The 26,457-nt window shown below is 40.5% G+C and overlaps 2 protein-coding genes across 3 annotated transcripts in view; both read left to right on the plus strand.

Annotated features, from left to right (window-relative positions):
* The first annotated feature begins 1,321 nt into the window (after positions 1-1,321).
* On the plus strand, positions 1,322-3,293 carry LOC311047635 (leukotriene B4 receptor 1). Its single transcript, XM_084060417.1, has one exon. It carries the CDS (start codon positions 1,336-1,338, stop codon positions 2,431-2,433), a length of 1,098 nt encoding a protein of 365 aa, XP_083916543.1. The 5' UTR covers positions 1,322-1,335; the 3' UTR covers positions 2,434-3,293.
* Positions 3,294-11,662: 8,369 nt separating this feature from the next.
* Positions 11,663-26,457, plus strand: part of esrp2 (epithelial splicing regulatory protein 2) — a 36,446-nt gene continuing 21,651 nt past the window's right edge. Inside the window, exons 1-4 of one of the 2 annotated variants that reach the window (XM_084066510.1) lie at positions 11,663-11,832; positions 12,125-12,281; positions 13,376-13,504; positions 25,301-25,414. In XM_084066510.1, coding sequence (XP_083922636.1) covers positions 12,150-12,281; positions 13,376-13,504; positions 25,301-25,414 — 375 coding nt within the window. In that variant the 5' untranslated portion in view covers positions 11,663-11,832; positions 12,125-12,149. The remainder of the gene's footprint in view (positions 11,833-12,124; positions 12,282-13,375; positions 13,505-25,300; positions 25,415-26,457) is intronic. The other variant, XM_084066509.1, reaches the window with a different exon arrangement.

The raw sequence follows: 26,457 nt of genomic DNA on the forward strand, positions 1-26,457 counted from the left end.
CCGGTAGGAGACTCAAAGTTGACACTTTGTGTCTCCTACCGGAGCCGCCGTCGGTCATCAAATTCTTGGCTTAGGAATGCAACAAAAACTAAAAAATCTCCATGAATTCAAGTCTCCATGGGGTGACTAATCGATAAAGAAAAAGTCATTTTGGGGGTGAACTATCCCTTTAACAAAGAGTCTGCTGTAATAAAATGCTGATTTGGAAATATGAGTACAATAGGGCCAAATTAGATCTCCATATAATTCATAGACAAATCACTGCGTTCCAGAAATCAAGTCTTGCATCTCTGAGCAATAGTTGAGGTCTTCAATAAAAAGTTAATTAATTGGGGAGAATATGAACCTTGTTTTGATTAATTCCCAGTGTTAGACAACCGTGCGATACCCCCTGCTGGTGTTACTGCAACAGCACCCAGAAGTCTTTCATTCTCACAGTTTTTGCAGTAGACGGCCTCCACCTCCTCCTCCTTCCTCCTTCCATAGACACAGACCACAGACCAGACTGATGTACTCTAACCTCTTTCAACCTTGTGTCCCTATTTATTTAGTAAGGGCGTAAGTGGCTATATGTATGTATCTTTGTGGTCTCCAATGTAGTTTTCTATTATTTACTTTATGAATTATGCACATTACAGTAGTGCTGTTTACTAAATTAATTATCAAATATCGAAATACCAGGGGTCTGACCGGGGTCAGCCTGACAAAAGTGCAATATTCCCGGTTCAATTCTGTCCGGATGCCCATGTTAAATGTTGTTCCTCCTTCCTGGCCTCAGCTTCCTGTCTCGCTAAACTGTCTTGTGTAAATAAGATAAATACAAAACAAAACAAAGAAAGACCTGTCAAATAACACAACATGAGGTCTAAAATCAACAACTCTCTTAAAAACAAAATCAAGGAAAACAGAGAAGGAACGAAAGGAGATGTTTTTGTTTTGTTACTTTTTTTGTGTGAGAATCAGTTCTACATACTGTACTGTTCACAGATCCACAGTAGGCTGATATATACATGATTACAGCAGTAGGCCTAATGTGGAATCTGATTGAAACTGGATTTTTTCGCTCTGAACAAACGCATTTTGCTGGAGAATGCCAACCCCAGAGCTCAGCTCAAGAAAGTGACACACTTCTTGCTCACCGTCTCTCGTGACACAAAGGACCAGATGCATGAATCACCTCTCGGTGCCTCAGACATGCCTTGTGAGATACGTCTTTCCTGTTCACTCTACACTTAAAGGGAAGTGGAAGCTTGCTTGTGCAGCACTTTTTTTCCCCCCTTCTCTGTCTGTGGTGTGGACACACACCATCATCATCTGCTTACACACGCACACGGCATGAACGTCTCAATCTTTCGGCCGTCCCATAGAGGAGACATGGCCCCTGAGGACTTCGCTGGTGGGACGGTGACAACCTGTATTATCCTGGGACTGTCCTTCCTGGTGGGGGCGCCCGGGAACCTGCTGGTGATCTGGACCATCCTGAGGCACGTCAAGCAGCGTTCCCACACCGTGGTGCTCATCCTGCATCTGGCCGTTGCTGACCTGCTGGTGCTCATCTCCCTGCCTCTGTGGATCTACTCTCTGGCCCGCTCCTGGGTCTTCGGGGAGGCCTCCTGCAAGGCCATTGTGTACGTCATGTACGTCTGCATGTACAGCAGCGTGTTCCTCATCACGCTCATGAGCGTGGAACGTTTCGTGGCTGTGCGGCATCCTTTCACCTCCGCCGGCTGGAGGCAGAAGAAAGGCCTGAACAAAGTGCTCTTGGCTCTTTGGGCCGCAGCGTTCGTTTTCAGCATACCCGTCATCCCGACCCAAATGCTTGATGGAGAACCAGGTGGCGAGGAGCTCCACTGTCTGTTCCGGGAGTACACCTCTGACAGCCAGGAGATGGTCTGTGTGTTACTGGAGACATTGGTGGGCTACGTGATCCCCCTCTCCATCCTGGTGGTCTGTTACAGCTGCCTGTGTAGTCGCATCGCCCAGATGACCTTCAAGTCAAAGCGCAAATCCACCGCCCTGATCGCCACCATGGTGATCGTGTTCGCCGTGTGTTGGACCCCTCATCAAGTTGGGAACGTACTGTCGATCATCCACCTGGCCATGAAGGGCTCCTACCCACATGCAGCAGACATCTTGGAGAGTGCCAGGGACACCATGGCCTTCATCGCCGGAGCCATGGTCTTCATCAGCAGCACCATCAACCCTATTCTCTACATGTTCGCGGCGCGTTCGTTCCGGAGCTCGCCGCGAGACACGGGCATCCAGAAACTCTTTCACCACATCTCCAGCACCTCTCCGGGTGAAGGCAATAGAGAGTCCTTGTCCTTTGTGTCCAAGATACATAGCAATCAGAGCCACAGCTCTCAATGCCTATCGGAGCCCATGGAGCAGATGGACGTCCTTGTGAACATGTGTGACAAAGCTCCATCGTAACTTTATGAAAGTGTGCTGTGGTGCCATGTGTCACCGATAAGTGTAGATTTCTGTATATTTGTTTTATCATAGAATTTTACTGTAAATTAAGCTTTTCAGACAACCCGTGTTAAAATGTTACCATGTGCCACATATATTAACCACGCCCTATCTGAACTTTGGCATACGCCGAATAAAGAAACTAGGCACCTATCAATGCATCACATAGTAATGCATTCTGAGCTTGTATATGTGCTATTATGGTTATTTTTAAATGAAATATATTTAAAAAATCATAATAAAAGAAAATAGAAAATTTGCCCAAAATATGGACTCTAGGGTTAATGTGATAAGATAAGATAGTGTTGATGTGTTTTACTTTGTAGGCTAATTGATCTTACCATAAACATTTTTTTGGGTAAAAGATATATAAATGTTTCTGAAACAAAATGTAACATAAGACACATTCATTTTAGAATATATATAAATAAATATCACAATAAATCATATCCTAAATATCATTTAATTTGGTATAATAAATATCTCTGTATATAATATACAGATAGGCTACCATAAGAGTTATTCTTCAATTTCACTGATGTTTTTTTAAATAATTGCTGTTTATACTGTTAGTGTTTTCAATGTTTTATTTCATTTCTGAAGTCTTAAATAATGAAATGTGTTACGATGAATTTAAAATCAGAACATATTATTGTCAAGCAAGACTATCCACACCAACACCAATAGACTCTAAACACTAGCAACAAGGTTAGTGTATTGCATCATCTGCTTGATTTGTGGCTGAACCTCCTGTATTTATTTCTGACCCTGCTAATACAGTTATATAATATTAATACACTGCCTGGGCCATCATTACAGACATTTGCAGTCTTTCTGTGTGTGTGTGTGTGTGTGTGTGTGTGTGTGTGTGTGTGTGTGTGTGTGTGTGTGTGTGTGTGTGTGTGTGTGTGTGTGTGTGTGTGTGTGTGTGTGTGTGTGTGTGTGTGTGTGTGTGTGTGTGTGTGTGTGAGAGAGAGTGTGTGTGAGAGTTGTATTTATTTATTTATGATGAATTTGATCAATATGATTAGATATTATTCCACTGAAGACCTTTGCCGCAGCCAGAGAGCGACAGCTCTTTCCACTTCCCTCATTATTTGGATATTGCAAAATTCAGTTTTGCTTGGGTTTCCTTTGGAGAACATTAAAAAGCGGAATTATGCCTTACCCTTTGTCACATAGTGATATAATATTTTTCCAAGGCCCTTCAGTGTCACATAAACCTAAACTTGTAGGTGGAATTCAAATGTGTGCGTTTAAATATAAAATACGCAGCCAACTTTAGTTATTTGCTTAAAATACAAAGTTTTTTGTTACAGAATTCAAGCTTCATATTCTGATAGTAGCCTAATCATCAGAGTGTTTGTTCACAATGTTCAGTAACAGGGGTCTTTCTCCAGCTCTTTAGTAAATAGAAAATAAATGTTCAGGTGGGTTGCCAATCTAATCCGAGAGAGACTACCCATTTATCCGCTTCAAATGTAGTGTTCAACTTTCAATTTTGTCTGCTCATTTCTTTGTGTCATCACTTTCAATTTCACTTGTTTATTATGTATCCTGTGTGAGCTGTCTGATAAAATTGGTCTCCCAAACTAAAACTGCATTTTCTGTTTACTAAAGAACTTGAGAGACGGGGAGACCCCTGTTACTGAACAAACACTCTTATTATCAGAATATAGACTTATTTACAGTAACACTTTAAAAGAAAACAGAAAGAAAGAAATCACTGACTGCACCGTTAACTCCAACCTTCAACTTTTTCTGTTTAGAGGTGTAAAAGAGTGAGTGGAATCCTTTTTACTACAAGCATTCAAAACATTCATTAATTTTTCACCATGACCAGCCACTGCATAAGCCTTATGACCCTGTCCATGTCAGGCCTCCTTATGCCATAATGCCTGACATGGACAGGTTGTACTAGCGTAAGACCAGTAGGTGGCAGTGACAGTACTGTATTACTGTATGCACTGACTGCAATTTACATAGTTTCATTCTCAATGCAGTCACAACAACAATAACATGCTTTATTTGGTTGTTAAGTTTACAGCACTGCTCTGATCATTCTAGTTAGTATACACTTTAACACATAAGAGTCACTGTTTTCTAATCAGCACATTCACTAAAACACTTGAGGAATAAGGTCCTTTATTGTTTATGGGGTATTAGTGCGCCTATTAGTATAGCATTTCTAAAAACAAAAACAAAACAAAAAAATAAGCATGTGATAGACAGACAGACAGACAGACAGACAGACAGACAGACACACATGGACCCTTTTCTAGACGGCTTACCTCTAAGGATCCACGGCATAAAAGTGTTTGTCTGGTTGTGAACAATTTGTCCCATATTTACATTTGTAAACTATCTTACATGTTTGATAAAGATTCATATGTGTTCAATATCACCAATACAGTATGTCAGCCACCTCAGCCCACCTGCCAATAAGAAACAAGTTGCTAGCTAGCTTGCTGCATCATGTTTTAGTGAGTTTTGAATATAAATCCAAATAAAAGAAAAACGAATGAACGAATGCATCAACGAATGAATGAATGAATAAACCTACATAAGTGGCTGAGACATGTAACTGAAAACAAGGACAAAAAAAGAAAATTGGTTAAAACATCAGGAATGATGTTTTGTGTTGGTGAAGGGGGTACTCAGCTGAAAACAGATTGTACAGGCTAGCTAAATAGGCTAGTTAAACCCTATTCTTAGTTTCCAGAGTGCCTCAGGGCTCTATGCTAGGCCCCCTCCTATTTTGACTATACGCTAAATATCTTTGCCAAATATAACCAATCTACAAGCTGAGCTTGTAGATTGTAGATACTACTTTCTCCGATTGTTCACGCCGGAATAGGGACACTGGGGTTCTACCACTCCAATCTGGCATTACAGATTAATCACCCCAAAACAGAATTCACTTATTTGCTAGAGTAGACCATCACATTTAAAATAATCATCTACATACAGCACATCATATAATTTAGTCAAATGTTTTGAAACCACAAATCTGCTTCAGTGTTGTTTGTACTGTCTAAGATCCTCATCAGACATAATTTATACAAATTCAGCTTTTAAGGTGGATTTTCAGCATCATGCACTTGCTCAGGACATAATACTGTTTAACCAAGCCATGTGTGCACACGCACGTACAGTACATGCCAGCACACATTCACACATGCTGATCTCATACTGTACCTGCAAGAGATTCACAATGGCTTGTGTCAACATGATCCATTTAAATAAGCACAGCTCCATAGTTTGTTTGTATCTGCCTGCACCCTATGAGAAGGTGTGTTAGAACATACAACAATGACTTTATCTTCAACAAATACAGCCTGTGATCAGTATTTGCTATCAATGTGCTGATTGATCAGTAAAGCCCATTCCCTATAAAGCTTGGCACTGTTCCAACCACAGCTGGGTCATAAAGTAAGCAGCCACAGTTGATGTCTTAAGCTAGATTGAAACAGGACAAGACGAGTAAGAGCACATGCAGAACTGTAGTAATTTATGGTTGATGGCCTGGGGGTGTCACACCACCACACAGGGCTGCACCCTTCACCTCACATGCATTGCTCTGACTGGCAGCTCAACCAAACACAGGGTGGGGTTTTCAGATGCTACTGTTGTAGCCCTGCTGGGTTACCTTTTAAAGGTATGCTGGGTTGCACCATTAACCATGTAAGTCCAGATGTGTCATGCCCTTAGATGTTGTGGGTAAAAAAAACAACAACATGGTATTCTTCAGAAAGCAGCTATGCAGGCACACAACACTCACAGCTAGAGGAGATTTGGCTAAGAGCTTAATGTTGAGTTGCTGAAGAGGTTACAGTAGGCCTACTAGAGCATCAATCCCCTTTTCTAAAATGTAACATCCAATTTAATATCGGTAAAATATTGCTGTATGAACCGTATGGCAGTGAGCTGGTAGTTTGTACAGTACCACCACTATCACAGGTTATAGCTAGCAAAGCGCTGAATTCGATTTAATATTTTCACATCAAGATGCAAAGGAAAAAATATCATCTTTCTTTAAGGAAATACTGCTCTGTGATTTCATTGCCGTCTCACCTGTACTCAAGCTGCTTCCTGTGCATTTTGTATGAAAATACAGCTATTACCATTATGTGAATTTATGACCCTTAACATTTTGTGAATAAGTAAGTGTAATGGGAGACACACACACACACACACACACACACACACACACACACACACACACACACACACACACACACACACACACACACACACACACACACACACACACACACACACACACACACACACACACACACACATACACACACACAACCAGGTGGCATGCTTATTGATTTTATTAGGAGATGAGAGGACGCACGCACAGTGGGGACTGTGCGTGTGTGTCACACACACACACACACACACACACACACACACACACACACACACACACACACACACACACACACACACACACAGCCTGACAGCGTGTCGCGGGTTGCACTCTCGTTCCCGACAACCTTTGCTGCATGTCACCCCCCCATCTCTCTCCCCATTTCCTGTCAGCCTACTTTCCCTATCCCTCTCTAAAATAAAGGCATAAAAAGCCCCCCAAAGAAAAAAAGAAAACATTTAGCCAAAAAATGAATGAGTCAGAGAGAGGATAATGAGTCAAGAATAGTATGACTCTGATAGAGAGCAGATTGCAGTGAGGGATGAATGGGTGTGACATTAAATGCAATGGAGCACAACAACATGAGGGGCTGTGAGACATCATGTCTCCTCTGATTGAGGAAGCAACAGTCTGCTTGTGCAACAACACCAGCAGTGTATCCGAGTCCATATCGTATGTTCAGCTCTGCTTATTATTAGAATATTGAGTAATCTTGCATAATATAGAGCATACCTCAGCATAAAGTATACCTCCTCCAAGTAGGCCTACTGCTCAAATATTCTTTAAGCCACTCTATTTTCTTGAATTCAGATCTCTGTTTGTAAAGCCTTTTCTTGGATTATCATTATTATTTATTTTTCTGTGTGTAGAATAATTCTCACAGTATTTCAATCACATTCTATGGGCCATAAGAATCCCTGAACAGTAACCAAAACATGTGAATCAATGTAAGATGATATGTCTCATTTAACAGCAGATACACTGGTCTATATTGTAACTGTTGGGAGTCTGACAACTGCATTATTATTCTTGTGTAAATACATTACGCTATGTAATCTGTATATTTGTATATATTTTTTCTTTTTCACCCTACTCTTTTTTCTATTTCTATTCTTGATGGATCTGAAATGATTTAGCTTGTAAAAAAAAAACAATGCCTGTAACACCTGTGAAGTGACAATCAATCTGGTTCTGTTTCTGATATGGTGCATACTTGTCTATCTATAAGGGTCTATATCTACATACTGTAACATTCTCTCCAGCAGTATAACATTCACAAACATGAGAAGCAGCAAATCAATAATCATTTGCATATTACTATTGGAACCCTATAGATTCAGATTAGGTATAATCAGATCAGACTATCGGCTATTTTCGGTGAAGAGATTTGGTGTAGGAGAAAGGGAGGGTGCCTAGATTAGACCCCTGGGGGACCCCGGTCAACTAAGTAAATATAGGGTTTAAGTGGTTAATTCACAGAAGTTAAAGGTAGTGAAAGTGACATTGTTTTGGTTAAAACAAAATGTGTTTTTTTTTTGTTAAAAGTTAAAGCTCTATATTCTGATAGTAATCATTGCTATAGAATGTTTGTTCGTTAGGGGTCTCCCTTCTCTCCGGCTCTTTAGTAAACAGAAAATACTTTTTCAGGTGCGTTACCAATTTAATCCAAAACAAGACTGCACCCATTTATCAGATTACATTTTATAGTGGTCCAGTTCCAATTTTGTCTGCCCATTTCTGAAGAGGATTGAAAAGCTTGTCTGTTTTGTACAGTATGAACGACTGACATAGGTTGTGACTGTATGGTAGGATGAAATAGACGTTGGGAATTGCTGAAAGAGAAACATTTTTGTTTTGATTTGTCTTTTTTGTTTGCTTTGGTTTGGTCTTTGTGTGGTGAAATATAATGTATAAAGTGTAAAAAAAAAACAACAACATTTGTTTTCAGTAGACCTATACTTATACCAGCTTGAAGTGAGCATATAGTCCCAGACATCATGTGAACCACATCTTCTGTATGTACAAGCTCACAACACATCCCATTGTGACACGTTGTGAGCTTGTAGATTCTTTTCTAAATGTTTTCTAAAATCTTTGTAAAATTGTACTTATAATGACATGTCCAAAATAGGGATACTGTTAAAGTGGTTGGTTAAAACAGGCATGGACAGAGAACAAGCACCAAGCATGTCAGACATTTGTGCTTTATTACGACAGGACAGAAAGACAGGATGGGTGACATGCGACAGGACAGTGACAAACAGGATGGGTGACATGCGACAGGATAGTAACAGACAGACCGGATGGGTGACATGCAATGCAGGCAGCTTTCAGAGCTGGTAGTGAATCATGGACATTGGACATTATGGCTGGTTGAAGCACCAGTTGGTCATCAGAGGGCTCCCCAAAAAAGAGGAACTGTGGTACAGAAATATTGTGTTAAGTTGTACATTGGAAATTACATCACGGTCCATGCTAAATGTGGGTCCTAAAGTGTTGCCATTTGAGCAAAAAGATCTTTGATGTTTTGTGTCTTTGTTGTTGCTGATACACAGAGTTGGTAATATGGTAATTTGAGTTCCAGGCAAAGTATCTTCATGTGTGTCTCTGGATGCCTCTGCTTTTCAAACACACATTGAACTGGGTGAAAGTGCAGGGGAAAATAGCCATTATGTGTCAGAAACCTCCTCCAGAAATACTCCTGGGGTTGTGGATATAACATGGCTACGAGGGAGTCAAAAGAATTGTGTCCATTATTATCTTCTTCTATAGTCTTGGCCTTTTGCTAACTATACTCAGCACAAAAGGGAGAAATGTTCAGAGTAACAAAACAGGGCATTCTGGGAAGCAGGCCAGACACAGAGACTAGAGTAAATTCCAACAGGCTAGTAGGGACCTGTGATGGAAACTGTTCTGGTGAAAATTCTTCATCTGAATAATGTGGTGATACCTAAAAGAATAAAGTAACTTGAAAACGTATAAGAATCTTCACACATTTTACAGTATTAATATCCCAACAAAGCTTTACTAGGTTGCTTTAATATCATGGTAATGTAGTGGTTTGATTTGTCTATTGTGCTGGCCTGAGCTACGGTGAGAGATACATATAGTTCAATAAGTGAGTACTGTACTTAAGTACAATTTGGAAGTATATTTACTTTACTGGAGTATTTCTAATTTTCAGTATTTTTTACTTCTACTCCACAACATCTCAGAGGCAAATATTGTACTTTTTACTCCACTACAATTATTTGAAAACTTTAGTTACTAGTTACTTTGTAGATTTTGATAATTATTACGAAACATACATTAACCACTTCGAGCCCTATGAATACTTGATGATGCTATTTGAATACTTGATGATGCCATTTGAAAATAGCAGATCTACAAGCTCACACAACGCTTTGTGAGCTTGTAGATCTGCTATTTTCTAAAGATTTTCAATCATTTTGAAAACTTGAAACGGGACATTTTGCATATTGAGTACTTTTACTTTTGGTACTTTAAGTACATTTTGATTCCAATACTTTTGTACTTTTGCTCAAGGGAATTTTTAATATTTTACTTTTACTTTTGACAGAGTATTTCTACATTGTGGTATTGATACTTTTACCTAAGTAAAACATTTGGGTACTACTTCCATATCACTGATAGATGGAGATGTTGTAATGAGTGCTCAGTGTGAGTGCTTGTCGAGTTGTCGTTATATTATACCTCTATGGTGCTTGTATGTATGCCTACACTCTTTGGTAGGTGGTCAATCTAGGTACTGCAACAATTCATGCAAAATGACAAAATATGGAAAACCATTTACCATGTGCATAATTCCAGTGTGACCTGTGTGTGTGTGTGTGTGTGTGTGTGTGTGTGTGTGTGTGTGTGTGTGTGTGTGTGTGTGTGTGTGTCTGCATGCCCGTGTGCATGCGTGCGTGCGTGGTGCGTGTGTGAGTGAAAGTGTAAAGAAACATCAGTTTAGCTACTGTAAATGGTGGACATAAAGATCGAATAAAAAAAGGTAAACTACCTTTCATAAGTTCTCTAGTAACTTTAAGTCCACTGATATAGCCTACTGCATTTACTGTAGGCCTACTTTATTATAATTTCACACAATACAAACACCAACAAAACGTGAGTATATAAATCAATAAACATAAAAGACAACACAAAACTATATAGGCTAGGGGTATCATATCATAACAAAATGACTAAAGACAAATATTTAACGTATATACAAGATACACGACGGTCGTTCTGTCACGACGTCATGGATGAACTTTAACCTGGTGATTTTACTTTATCTATTCACAATCCGTACATCTACATAAACGTTAAAATTCCAAATATAAAGTGCTTACCCCATGGCCACGGATGTTACCATTCTGTACGGGCTTGCAGAAGTACCCGTATGTTCTGTATTGTTGAATAAAAAGCATTGTAATTTGATTGGTGGCCATCTTCTCATAGAGTTATTATGTACCAGAGTGCAATACACCTCCCAACCAATAGGGTCACATAGTTGAAAGCATGGCGAAATACGGAGAAATTAGCCACCAATCAGATTAAAATTATTTTTATTGAACAATACGGAAAATACGGGTACTTTTTGAGGGGCCGTACATAATTATAACATCTGTGGCCATGGGGTAAGCACTTTATATTTGAAATCTGAACCTTTATGTAATTATGTAGATGTATGGAGAAAGTGCAAACACCAGGTTGAAGTCCAGGGCTCCATTTATCCCCCTAAACTCCAGCCTAGGCTATCTTGCAAAAAAATAATAGATCTACAAGCTATCAACGTGTAGATCTGTTCTTTTTTGGCACTACCCTATAGGACCTGCGCACTTCCTCCTTTGAGACGCCCGGCCAATGAGATTAACGCGTACAGGCTTGTGTCCCCCCCTCACCTTGAGAAAGCAGCCAATACGGCGGCTCCGTCTGCTTGTGTCCCGCCCTCACCTTTACAAAGGAGCCAATAGGGCGGCTCCGTCCTCATTTAGAGGCAGAGCCACGCAGGTAACGCAGAAAAAAAATAACACACCGCAAAGCAAAAGGAGAGAGAAAAAAAACCCTCCAGGGCTTCTTGTCTTGTTATGGAGTTGGTGTGAAAGAAACAGGCGTTTTCCAACCCTTCTTTACCAGTTGAACCAGTATTTAAAACCAGTATCTCTGGATAGAAACACGCTCAAGTACTGGAACAGGTAGAGTCTTTACTGACCCGCAAACTCTCTCTCTCTCTCCCTCTCTCTCTATCTCTCCCACTATATATCTCTCTCTATATATATACATATCTCTCACACTCTGAAAACAAATCTTGTTGTATTTGTCTCTCTCTTTCTCCTTTTTTTGTACTTCAATTGAATTTCCAGATCCTTTTTTTGGTTGTCTTTTTTTGTTGTTACCACTTTGGAAAAAAGGTGAACCCCCCTCCCCTCTTCCTCGTGTGTTGTTATATATTTTTTATTTTATTTGATCTTTTGCTTTTAATTGTAGTTTTGGTACCCCTTGTTGGTCCCTGATGGCTTCGCACAGTGATACTCTGGTGGTGTTCTTTGGGGGAACAGCTGGTGCAAATGGGGGTAAACTGGGTTCGGATGAGAGGGAAATAATTCTCTTGGTGTGGCAAATTGTGGATCTACATGAGAAAAAGGTACGAACCTTTCTGACCCTGTTCGTTGTAACGGTTTCTTAATGTAGCACAAAGTGTGTTTATGTGTGTGTGTGTGGCATTTCTTACCCTGTTAGTGTGTGTGTGTGGAAGAGTATGTTTGACAGCTGCCATTTAAACCAACAAGGTGTGCGAACCTGTAACCATTGTACACAATAAAAGTCTGGGTGTTAACTTTGAGAGTGTACACATGTGTAACCCCCATTTGGTTACATGTGTACATAGGGCTGTCATGATTACAAATTTAAGCTGGCGATTAATTGTCACAACGATTGCAATTAACAATTTAATTGTGTATTTGGCATGGAACATGTGAATATGTTTTTGCTCCATAATCACAAATTGCTCAGCACAAATATAACTTAAATATACAAATAAATAAAATTACTGACATTTAATAATTGTATATATATATATATATATATATATATATATATATATATATATATATATATATATATATAAAATATGTTGTTTTTTTTAAAGCAGAAATAGTTTATCTATTCTATTAAGCTTGTAGATCTGCTATTGCAATTTTTTCTGCAATTTTTGGAAAATGTTATGTATGAAAACATTTCAACATGGAAACTATTATGCAAAATAATTGCGATTATGTAATAATTGTGACAGGCCTATTTGTACACTCTCACAATTAAGGAATAAATTATAAAATGAGCACAGGATTTATTTGACAGTGTATCTCAAATGCTCCAAACTAGTATGCTAGGTAATCCTGGCCTACCATCCATACTACTACAGTATACCACCTTGTTCAGGTGTGCAATCAAAATAATTGTATTATTGAGGGGGCAACAATAACATGGCATGGAAGAAGAAAGCACACCTTTTTGGTTGCAATGTCAGCTTCTCGACATAAACAACACTGCATGACAATTAAGTGCTTTTTGCATTACATTGTCAATTGTTGGACTTGACTTTGAGAGTTCATAGGCTGACTTTGGGTTTGGTCGTAGTAACGCAAAAAAAAAAAGCCTACATCTGGCTTTATATAGAAGCACTGTAGCGCTCTTCATAACGCTACACGCTGTGCCATGAAACACTGATTCCATCCACAGGTGGGGAAGCTTCACAGATGTCTTGTCAGGCCGGACACTTTGGACCTGACAGAGCTGTGTAAAGAAGAGACAGGACTGAAAGTGGAAGACCTCGTCAAGGCAGAGCCCCTGGACAAAGTTCTGCAACAGGTGAGACTCAACATGGATGAAACTGTGCTTTCTGTCGAGGCCCAAATTGAAATTTGCACACGCATTCATGCGTTGTCTCCAAAAGTTGCCTTTGAAATTCAAGGGTGCAACTTTGTCCAAAGCATGACATCTCTAATTGCAATTGTAGGCTTAAATCTAACGGCTTTCAGTCCGTGACACTTCTTTTTGCCAGGAGCGAGATGAGACATGCCAAGCTTGGCTGTGCTTTTAAGGGTTCAATTAATCCTAAGGGTGTGTCGGTGCAATGACCTTTTGACAAAAATGTATCTCAAACTCGGGTGGGGGGAGGTAATATATGTTATGTCGGCAGTTTGTCCCTACAGTTAGATTTGCTGACAGCTTGGAGAGGGTTTTTAGGAGTGTAGGAGATGGGCAGAGAGCCTGGGGCTGCTGGCAGGGAGGGGCACGCGGACTCGCAGGTCTAGTCTTGTCTCAGACTGATGCATGCTGCAGACATCTGGAAGACAGAATGTTTACCTGGGAATGCACTGCTCTCTTAAGACAGCAGGACAGACAGAAAGGGAGAAGGGGGGAGAGATATAGAAATGTGGACATAGGGTATGGTGATACGACGTCCCAGTTTGGCCAGGATCGTCCCGGTTTCAAGCTGGGTGTCCCGAGTCCCGACAGTTGCATATATATATTTTATATATTTTTGAAAAAGTATTCAAGTGATTTTGGGTCCCGGTTTGGGCTTTTGAAAATCTGGTCACCTGGGAAACATTGGTTTTGGGGAAGATAGAGACACCTCCTTACAAATGAACCAGGATATGAATTTATGGTTTCCTGCTCAGTACCTCTATTCTAGTGTGTATGTTTCGACAACAGAGCTCATGTCGCCAAACGTGTTTTTCAGCCGTACCGGGCTGAAGTATTTGTTTGCAGTAGGTGAACCCTTCCACGCCCATCCAGTATTTCATAGTTTGAAAACCTCTTATTATGATCCTGGGCTAGTGTTTTGGCCTTCAGTTTAGCTTATTTGTGGCCTTTAACCCATTTTAATCCGGGAACGGATCTCTGTCATTTTAGATTTATTTGGCTATTCAAAAATAGCAGATACACAAGCTCATAGGGCGGCACCGAGTGCCGTGCTATGAGCTTGTAGATCTGCTATTTTTGAAGAATCGTAAACAATTGTGTAAATCTTTGAAAAAAACAAATATATATATACACACACACACACACACACACACACACACACACACACACACACACACACACACACACACACACACACACACACACACACACACACACACACACACACACACACACACACACACAGAGTGTTTGGGAACCACTGATATAGAAACATACATTTTTAAGTTAGGATTTAGAGGACATTTGTAGATGCGTTCTCTGATTGAATGGGTTAATGTCAATACACGCACAAGGCAGGCTGGTTGAGGTAATCAATCTAACCAGGTTAGTGTTTGAGGCTGTGGTGATTTCTGGTTTGACAGCAGTAATGACACTGAAAGCAGTAAGGTAATTCCCAGTTCCCACTGCGAGGAATCTGAGTGTGAATGCAGAAGCCATTTGTCCCAGGCTCAACAAGGCCTGCCCTTCCCATAGTTTAGCTTGTTTGCTGACTCTTCAAATATTAACCCGAGCAATCAATTCTTACTTTTCATACCTTTGTCTGCCTGTCTACTTTCTCTTCCTGTTGGTTGGTTAGGCTAATATTTATTGGTCAAATGAAATTGGTGTTTTGTGTTTAAAACTGGCAATGAATCAAAACGTCTAAATTCCAAATAGCTTTACCCATTGCGCAGCCCTGTATGTGGGAACATTAGGTTGATGGCATGTCTTTGCTCAGAATAGGCATGCAGAAGTAGTCCAGTGACATTAACTTGCTGAAGGAATTGGTTTAGGTTAGTAGTACAGTGGTTCTCAAACATTTTCCTGTCAAGGACTCCCAATTGATAACGAATTATGTCGGCGAACACCCCTTTTCAAAGGATTTTGTGCCGGGGACCCCCATAAGAGAAGACACTTGTTAGGTTAGATTTTACTGAATTCTACAACTAACTCTGCTGTGTAGGGTGAGGGTTCGACAGTGGAGAGAGTTAAACCTATGATGTGAATAGTCATTCTCACGTTGGGCTAATTATCTTCACTATAATAGTGAAATTAACCGCTTTCAATCTGCTGTCCCTATTTTGAGCATGTCATTATAGGCATACATATTGAAAATAACCGATTTACAAGCTCACAACACGTTGCGATTACGCGTTACACGTGAGCTTGTACAGTATGTCAGGTATTTTTGATGATTTTATAAAACGGAACTTAGCTTATTAAACTTTTCCTCAATTTGCTGGGGACTCTCTGGATCCCCCTCAAGGACCCCTGGGAGTCCCTGGACCCCACTTTGAGAACCAAAGGGCTATCAGCAGAGAGACAGAGACCATATCTCCTCAGTGGCGGGTCTGTCAGTGTCAGCTCATGAGGCAACAGCACCCAGTGACATGTGTTTGTTTTCTTTGGTGAAAGATTATTTGTAAAGGCTGGGGAGATTGGAAGAGGTGACTTTCACCAAACAACGTCATACACTTAGTCTGCTAGATATATGATTAGATCCTTTGTGTATTTATTAATGTATTATATATTATTATTATTTATTAACCACTTGAATCCTAGCATCCCTATTGTGGCCATGTTATAAATATAATATGCAAACATTAAGAGAAATTAGCCAAACATTAAGTAAAGATAGCAGATCTACAAGCTCACAACACATTGAAACGCAACGTGGTGTGAACTTGTGGATAGGCAATTTTTGTCAAATAGATTTGGTATGGGGGGGGGGGAGGTGATCAAGTAGAGACCCCTAGGGGACTCCAGTCAATGAAGTATAAAGGGTTTACGTGTTTTAATGATATAGCAACAGTGTTGCATGGATTGTAAGTTAAATACTGACTATATAAAGAGACAAATGGCTGCTCTTATAGTCCACATTGTTTATGTCAATGTATAGCACATTTCACACCTGCACATCAGCATGGTTGCTGGGAATAGGCTGGTACAGACCGGCACCCATCTGTACCCGGGCTGCTCTTAACAAGCTGGTCTTCAGGCTGAGAGCAGGGCAGGCATGGTGCAGCAGTGATGCTCCACTCTACTCACAACCACTCTGCAGCAGGCTCATTATAGTTTTAGAATGTTCCATTCGCTCTTTTGACTTCATGTTTTCAATTTCAGTTAGTTTTAATGCGTTTTTAAAGTGGGTTTGCGGCTTAGTTTTATTTTTATTTTTTTTATTGGTCAGCCAATTTGGGAAAAATGCAGGAATCGAACTGGGTTTGGTTGAAAAAATGACCCAGAATTGCAGACACTCTTCAGACAGTAGTTTCAGAGTAGGTGTGCAAGAGAGAATAGTGTGTTCCTTGAAATATGTATATATATTTTTTTTTGTGCAAATAAATATTGTTTCATAAATAACCTTTTAATTCACCGTAAAATCAGTTTAAACATTGCATGAATGAATGCTTGTTGTCTGGGACATCCAAACAAACGATAGCTAATCATCTCACCTTACAGGCTTGTAACGGACATGGATTATAATATTCTGTTACTGCCCTGCCTGCGTTTTGTTCCACTTGGCAGTTGATTGCAGTGGTAAACACTCTCCCCTAACACTTAAGTCTGCGACTTAAGACCCTGCTAGGGACATTGATGGCAAATGTAGTTCGTAAGCCCCGGAGAAAATCAGTTGTTGACAAAATGGGTCTGTGTTGTCGTGCTTGTACCCACAATGTTATGCACATACATTTTGTCCCAGTTTCAAAACTGGAACAACATGGAACTGCGTTGTCACACCCTGGTGCTCTTATCACCGATGGCTTCAGCTTTCCTCAGCATGCAAATAGTCCAGGTACACTATAGAACAAACAGTGATATGCTCATGTTCAAAGGCCACAGTCTGCCTCCTGCCTATGGCAGTCCCCGTCACAGACTGAGACGCAATGTTTGACACTAATGACCACTCCTCAAATCATCTTAACCACACGCATGCCCTATTGTATATGTCGTAGTACAATGGTATTGCACAAAGATAGCGGAAATGGGTGACCTACAAGCTCACAACACATCTCCAGTCAAGACACACAGCTCCTAGATCATTGGTTCTCAAAGTGAGGTCCGGGTCCAGGGGGTCCCCAGCAAAATGTGTTAATGTAGAGTCACAATCATTTTAACCTTTTTATACTTTGGCTATTCAAAAATAGCAGATATACAAGATCATAGATTTTCTATTTTTGAAACATTGTGAAAGTGTTTGCAAACCTGTGTGTGTGTGTGTGTGTGTGTGTGTGTGTGTGGATCATTTGTAACTCAAATCTTTGCTTCTAGGGGTCCCTGGAACAAGGCATTTTCAGATGGGGGTCCGCGGCCAAATGCATATCGTTTTGGGGGTCCTTGGCATGAAAAAGTTTGAGAACCACTGTCCTAGATCACCTATTTCTAAAGTTTTTTTATTTCCAGTTTCAAATAGAATACTCACTATCACTAGATCTCATGTAACAAGATCTAAACAAAGGGGGTTGGAGCATTTCCATAGAACTTCTGTGGGTGATTTAAAGAGGTGAAGGCAATGACATTAGTTTGGATACTTGTTGTGACATTATCTACTGTAGAACCCTAACCCTTTAGAAAATGACTGTATTAGGAGATGGTTGGACTCTGGGATGCAGCACTTCTGACATGGTGTTGTTGATTGAAGAATGATTCCTAAGATGTAGACAATTTAGGACATGACCAGAACATGTGTGTTAACTCGCACAGGATGATGAGACATCTGTTACACTTGACATCTAAAGGTAGCAAGCTTGACCCGTGGTAAGAATTTGAAGAAATGTAGAAGAGTGTGTCTAACACTTGGAAGTATCTGAAAAGTGATCCCTTTTATATATTAAGCTGGTGGTTTTCTGGGCTAATGTCCTATCAATCAGATCAATCATTATTACATGGCCTCTCACACTTTGACTTCTAATCGATTGGTCATTTTTTGACATTAGATTCGAGTAGAGATTGCCAGGAACAGGAAGACCTACTAGTACTAGTAGACATCATGTCATATGAGCCAAAAGCAATATTTGTTTATTCACAACTGTAGTGCAGCTGGTGGTTCATTCATCTCTGCTGGAAGCCCTTTGCAAAAAAAGGCACTGGTGTTTGTTGTGGGGAGGAAATCCAATGAGGTAGAAGATGGTAAATATTGAGTTTGTTTTGCTTGGATTGCCCCAACACACACAGCAGTGAGGGTAAAATCCCACATCTATCATCGGACCTAGTTTGAAATGGATTCATTGAAAAGAGGGGGTTCTGCTTAACCCATTAAGACCTGGAACGCATCTGTGTCACTTTTTGATTTGAGCTAAAAAAAACATTATTTTACACTTTGGCTATTCAAAAATAGCAGATCTACAAGCTCGTAGCGCGGCACTGAGTGCAGTAGGGATGGGTATTGGCAACAATCTCACGATACGATATGTATCACGATACTTGGGTCACGATACGATTATATTGCGATACGCATCACGATACTTGGGTTGGTTGCGATATATTGCGATACGATACATATTGCGATATATTGCGATATATATACATATATCACAACTACATATTGTTTATATATACACTACATATTGAGTAGCTGCAGATCTGTGATAGGTTCTTTGAATGTTTTTCATAAAGCCTGTATCTGAAAAAGCAAAAAGCCCCCAAAAAAAATCGCGATATTGATACTGGAGCATCGATACAGTATCGCGAAATAAAATATCGCGATATATCGCGATATCGATAATATTGCCCATCCCTAGAGTGCAGCGCTACGAGCTTGTAGATCTGCTATTTTTGAAAATTCGTGAAAACTTGTGCAAACCTTTGAATATATATATATATATTCTTTTAAAGCGAACATTTGTTACTCAAATCTTTGCTTCTGGGGGTCCCTGGAACAACATATTTTGAGATGGGGGGTCCATAGCCAAATACATTCCATTTTGGGGGTCCTTGACATGAAAAAGACATTTTGTAGAATAGGAACCTCAAACGTTTAGCAGAACTATAAGCTCGATGCGTTGTGAGCTTGTATATTGGCTATTTTCAGTGTCGAGATTTGGTGTAGAGGGAAAAAGGAGCGGACCAAGTATAGAGCTCTGGGTGACTCTGGTAAAAGAAGTGTGCAGGGATTAAGTGGTTAATGTGCTCTTGTCTTTTGTATTTACCTCTGATGAGGGAGTATTCAGGAGCCTGTTCTCAACATACCTGTTCCCAGTGATTAGATTTGCGTCCTGTGTGTGTTTGCTTGATTAAAGTGTGGTTTGGCACAGAGGAGAAATGTCCAGGGCGTGCCACCACCTCCTCTAAAACCATTTGCCTTTCTCTCTCACTAATCCGGCTGTAGTGATTGAACAAGGTGTGGCTGCAGCGCACGCATAGCTGTGAACACCGCTATGAACAAACACTACTGTCATTAGCTTATCTTTTCATACTAGTCATGAAACTCTGGTTTTGTCTGTCAGTCATACTGCAACAGAACTTGAGATGTCAATACTTAACACTGGGGTGATGCATGTAAGCCACAATTGATGAAAAGTAGAGATGACTAGAGAGACTGGTAAAACTATAAAAGTGAAAGGCACCCATACAATAATACTAGAGTTACTGCTGTCTTAAAGTATCTGACTTATGTACATACAATTTCAGCTGATTAGTTTTGATACTTTATTTATGCAAGTAAGTAAAAGTAAATGCTGTTAAAAATCTGTATGGTACTGTCTTGGAGATAAATGTGTTCAAATGAACAAAAAAATCAGTTGACCATTAGCCTCAAATTAGAGGGTGCATTTGAATGAATTACAATCTCCTTAGTCATAAAAAATGCTTTGTAGTCTGTTCACTGGAAAATAACTCGTACGCTGTAGTGAGACGTATATGGAAGCCTCGGTCTAGAAATTAGTGAGTTGACATAAATGTGTTTAACACTTTTTTCAGTTTACCACTTAAGCCCCTTTGTATTCTTCGTCGTATGATGGTGTTACATGAAAATGGTCCACCTACAGTTCAAGCTCACAACGCGTCGCATGACAACACATTGTGCACTTGTATATCAGCTATGATGGGCATGGCCCAAAACTAGGGACGCCACGTTGAAAGTGGTTTAAAGATTTGGTGTCATGGTGCCACAATTTTATCTCAGTGTCCTGTCCTCCCATGCATGCACAGAATGCAGTCCTGCCAGGGCAGGAATCTTAACTTCATTGTTTTTGCATTCCAAGCGGTGTGCGTGACCTGTTTATTTGCGTTGCATGTTTCTGTGGTATTAAGATCCCCATCTGTACAGTAATGCATGTTGTAATTCAATTTATGTTTGATGTGGCGTGCTGATTCGGGACCCTGAGAAGAATGGTAACGCTCTGGCTCTTCTCCAGATTGGAACGGAAGCGAGATTTGAAATGATATCAGACTGGCCTATATGACAAACCAACTTCTGGGTAGGCTAGCTCGTTGGTTCTCAACCTACGAGCTACGAGTACCAAGGGGTCCCCAGCTAAATGTGTTAATAATCACTTTAGTGATTCACAATAATTTAAACCTTATTTTATACTTTGGCTATTCAAAAATGGCAGATATACAAGCTCATAGCGTGGCACAGAGTGCCGCGCTATGAGCTTGTAGATCTGCTATTTTTGAAAAATCCCTGGCACAAAATGTTTTTGAGATGGGGGTCCGCAGCCAAATGCATATCATTTTAGGGGTCCTTGACATGCAAAAGTTTGAGAACCACTGGGCTAGCAGGTTCCTAACAGAGTCCTATCAGGGTAATGGTGATAATTGGTATCACAATAGACACAACGGATATAGACGGAACAAAAGACGTTGCTCAATAATAATAATCCATAACGGTGGTGGCAGTGGCTCAAGAGTTTTTAGAGCGGTTGCTTGGGAAAAAAGATTTCCGGTTCAATCCCCGCGGCTCCCCCTAGGTTAGTGTTGGAAGTGTCCTTGAGCAAGACATTTAACCCCTTACATTTCAATTTAAACACGGGTGTGTAGATGGATTCCAAAAATGATTATTGCGTCACTGAAGTAGATCATGTGGTTGTGGTGTTTGACCCTTTATTTTGCATAGCGCTCATCACTTAAGCACTTCATTTGAGCACCTCATTTGTTTATGAGCCCACAGTTTTCTTTAAAGATTTAAACAAACAAGATCATACTTAAAGCGTCACACAAAAGCATCAAAAGTAGCAGATCCGCAAGCTCGAAACACGGCGCGAAGCGACGCGTTTTGAGCTTGCAGATCTGCTACTTTAGCTATTTTTGAATCCTGAAAAGTAACAGTTTGGAGATTTGAGGTTTCCACCCGAAAGAGACGGTATTATGCATCTGTCACTCGATCGTCGGGATTTGTTGTTATCACAACATGATGAAATGTAGAGCAGGTTATGAAAGATGTCGGGATGTCACATGTCGGGATGAGGTCCTGGTTACCATGGCATCTCACTGATGTGATGTTTTACTTCATTCATCTTGGCCTCCTTAACTCCTTTTTAACCAAGGGGTCCCTATTCTGGGCAAGTCATTATAGGTACAATGTTCTTTAGGGGAAAATGGCCAATCTGCAAGCTCACAATGCGTCACAGCAAGTTTGTCATTGAGATCGGCTATTTTCATCACGCAATACTGTCCTAGTATAAAATGGGGATTAAGTGTTTTAACTTGGGCCATTCGTGTGAAAAGATTTACTTTAAAGGGATGGTTCACCCCCAAAATGACTTTTTTTCTACCAATTAGTCACCCTATGGAGACTTGAATTCATGGATTTTCTTTTTTTTTTATGTCGCATTCCTAAGCCAATACTTTGATGACTGGCAGCAGTTCCGGTTAATCCGGTAGGAGACACAAAGAGTCTCCTTTTTGTCGCCTACCGGTCCGCTGGTCATCACATTATTGTCTTAGGAATGCGACAAAAACAAAAAAATATCCATGAATTCAAGTCTCCATGGGGTGACTAATCGATAGAAAAAAAGTATTTTTTCCCTATCCCTTTAAGCAACCTTGAGAAGAAACGTTCTCAACCCATCAGGTCAGGAGCCTATCTCCTGTTTCTGTAGCGTGAGGCAGCTGGATGAACGAGTACCCCCCCTGGACATGACGCTAGTATATCGCAGGGACTTGCCCCCAATCCAACCCTTGATGCTGAGTGCCAAGCGGCGAGGTATTAAGTACCATTTATTTATAAGCTTTGGTATGACTTGGCTGGGGAATTGAACCCCTAACTCACCGTCTCGGGCGGATCACTCAAACCAAAAGGCCACTGAGCTGGTATGCTAAAGAAAAACGTATCATTTTAATCTCTTCTGTTGTAGCAAGACAACAGACAGCTGAACGTCCAGTTGAGTTGATTCAAAATAATATTTGTGAATTCAGTGCAGGACAGTAGTTGTCAAGCCTTCTAAACCTCTAGTAGAGGCTTTTTGGTTCTTTCTCTCTCTTTCTCTCTCTCTCTCTCGTCTCTGTTTATGCCTGTCCCTCTCGCCCTCTCAGGCAGTAAGCTTGCTCCTTCAGTCAGCAGCTGGTTGGAGCGTCTATAAACGGTCTTGTGTTTTCTCTCCAGTGTCTGTGCGAGAGCGTGCCCCAGCCTGTACCCCCTAATACTCCCTCTCAGTGTCTGAAGATCTGTCATATATAGCCAGTGGCCACATGAAATTACCCTCCTCCAATCAATCACTGGGACCCATGGTATAAGATCCCCAGGATAGATAGCATAGCATCTGCACCCCCTCTTCCACTCATCCTGAAGGCTGGGGCCTTTGATGTCTGATGGTAGATAGCTTGGAGTGGAGCAACGGATGGGTGGGGTACCGGCTACAAGTGGTTTAATTTATGGTTTTACTAGAACAGTGTTATCCAAATTCCATGTCAGGATCAGGATGCAATGTTGAATCACAGGAAGATTTAAAAGGTGTGCTTAAAATTATTCAGGGGAAACTGAGTTCCTTAGTTAGAAGTTTAACCACTCATGCTCTGTTGTCAAAAACTGCCCCCCCCCCCTTTTTTTTGTATAGCAAAAAACGCCAATCTACAACTTACAACACATCTCATTGCGGTGTTGTCGGGGCTATTGTTTTTGATCATTTTCGCCTACTATGTCCAAAATAGGCCATGTTTGTGGATCTGTAGAGGACCATCAAACACTGCTGGATTCTAAGTTAGTAGTGTGGAACGGTGTAGATTTAGTTAGATTCGTATCAAATCATTTTTATGCAGTGAGAAATGTTAATGTTATTCATCTTGAAAGATTTTCTGCTTGATCAGCATACACACAACTTAAATGAAAGCCATTATTCCACAGGAAACTGTGTGTTTGACTGCTGCAGTGTGTGAGCTGTACTTCCATTGATGACATTATGTCCATGTCAGGAGGAAGCCCCATAAGAGAGAGTTGTTGACGGTAAAACGCCATCAGCAGGTTTACACAACAGTGTAAATGGGCCCAATTAAACGTATCAAGTTGTGACTAAACAATGGCCAGTATGAGGGATCCCCCGATGGCCGGAGGTCCAGCTGATGTGGTCATGTGGTGGTTGTTTACAGAAAGGGGAGGTGTGCAGGTTGGTCTGGTCGAGGTTTTTTTTTTTCCTTTTCCTCGTCTGACGGTTTGTCTGGCTGGGTGGAAACCGTGATCCAGGTGATTAGCGTCATGTTCATCCTCGCCCTTTTCTCTCCTCGCCTCACAGACAAACACACAGAAACCTGTTGAACGAGCCCCTTACACTCTCTCTCACACACACACACACACACACACACACACACACACACACACACACACACACACTTCTATACTTGTGAAGACATGAACATTTTGGACGGTTATTCTATAATTTCTTTTAGCCATTTTTAACACTAAACCACAAAATAGCACATCTTCAAGCTCACACTACGTCATTGTGAGCTTTTTTTTAACCATAAAACAAACCATTTCTCTTGTGAGAACCAGGAAAATCGTCCTGACGATGACTATTTCTCAAATTCTACACACACACTTGACACGTCAAACACAACACCCCCCACACCTGTTTTGCCATTAGAGTGAGACCACCCTGTAATCCTGGCTGTGTTGTGGATTTAGTTACAGTATATGCCGACACAGGGATTTAGCCATTCATGAGGTCAGATAATCTGTGTGAATTCATTTCAGGGAGATGATGTCATTCATACCGTTTGTGTGCGTGTGTGCTTGCTGATTATCTACTTATCCATTCATCCATGTAGGGTCTTCCCAAGCATTTCTTCTTCAGACCGGTATATCAGCCATTATTTGACTTTTTTGACGACATCAGTATCTGCAATTAGGCAGCCGATGTGTCTTGATCTTTTTGTAAAAAACCCTTTCAACCTGTCCCTGTTTCGGGCATGTCATTATAGGCAACATTTTTCAAAAGTTAATTAAGAAATCTACAAGCTCACAAGGTGTCCTGGTTCATTGTTTGTTTGTTTATTGTATAATTAAAAGGTGTGTGTGTGTGTGACGCACGCACGCACGTACGTGTATGTGGTATACACTTTTATTTGTTTATCTAAACAAGTTATTGTGATTTTCTTTATTTGGACTGATATTTTGCACACAATGATAACATTTAATTTATAATCAAAGTCAGGATCAGCATTGGACCTGAAAATTCAGGGTCTAGTTATATTTGGCATGTTTTGTTGATCATATTTAACTTTGATGACATGTGTGGTTCCCCCTCTCTCTGTCGTCAGATCCAGCAGACAGTGCAGTCAGAGGTCAAAGCCCTGGGCAGGAGCTCCTACAAGCTGTGTGTTGACGGTCCTCTGATTGTCCGACAGGCCCTCCACCCTGAAGCCTCCAAAAAGGTACACCGTCTCCCCCAATGTTGTCTATGTCATGCAAAACAAAATTGGATGCCCAAAAAGTCCAGTTTGCAGGAATTGTGAGAAAATGTAATTTTCCATAAGTATTAGTTTTTTATTTTTGTCATTTTCAAAGCATTTTGCACATGTGAGAAAAACGTAACCATCAATTTAAAAAGAAAGGTTATAATGTACAGTATAGGCTTTCACTTTTGACCTGTTAAGCAGTATTTTTTTCTAAGTGTGGCTCTATTATTTGCCTATTGCTGAGCGGTAACATGTCATAATCCGCACAGGAATGCCAGCTATCCATGAATCACCCACACATGAAGTCCTCTGTCCATTGCTCTGTAGATAGTCTAATGCATGACTTTTGTTCATTCATTGATAATGTGATGACAGCACCTGATAAACGCATTAAAGTCATCCTAAATGCTGGGGCTGGGTGGTATAGAATAACATTTATATCAGGGTATGCTTCTGAAGGGGTACAGCACTGGTATTACAACTACGGTACGCATTAGATATTATGGTACTCTTAAATGTGTTACTAGAACGTATTTTACGTAGTAGAGGTACTTTAACAACATTTGTGCAAAACTGCAATAATAGGAAAGAAAAATACAAATGCTTCTGTGAAAAACACAATTAAATACAATAAAAACAAGCTGTAGAAAGTGAAAAATAAAAACTGACTTCAAGTAGAGCAGGTAAAAAAATGCAAAACAAGAACAAGTTCTACCGGTCAGCACGGTATGGTCAAAATCCATGCCAAATTCATACCTTCTATTCTGTTTCTACCGCCCACCCCTAACACATATCTGTTGTCCTGTGATGTGTTGAACATTGGTTCACTAATGGCTCTTTGCGACTCAAGAACTAAGTGAATCGTATCGTGCCGTGAAACATATTTCATGGGTTCTGGATTTGTTTCCATACGCTATGGCTGGGTTTCAGATGAGGTTGGTAGTCGTAAAGAGCCATTCCATTTCTGGCACTCTCTGCGTTTGTGTTCCTCATCACATCCCTAAATCTGATAATGTGTA

The sequence above is a fragment of the Gymnoscopelus microlampas genome (genome assembly GCF_963454915.1).
Source record: "Gymnoscopelus microlampas genome assembly, chromosome: 1".
In the NCBI taxonomy this organism is placed as follows: domain Eukaryota; kingdom Metazoa; phylum Chordata; class Actinopteri; order Myctophiformes; family Myctophidae; genus Gymnoscopelus; species Gymnoscopelus microlampas.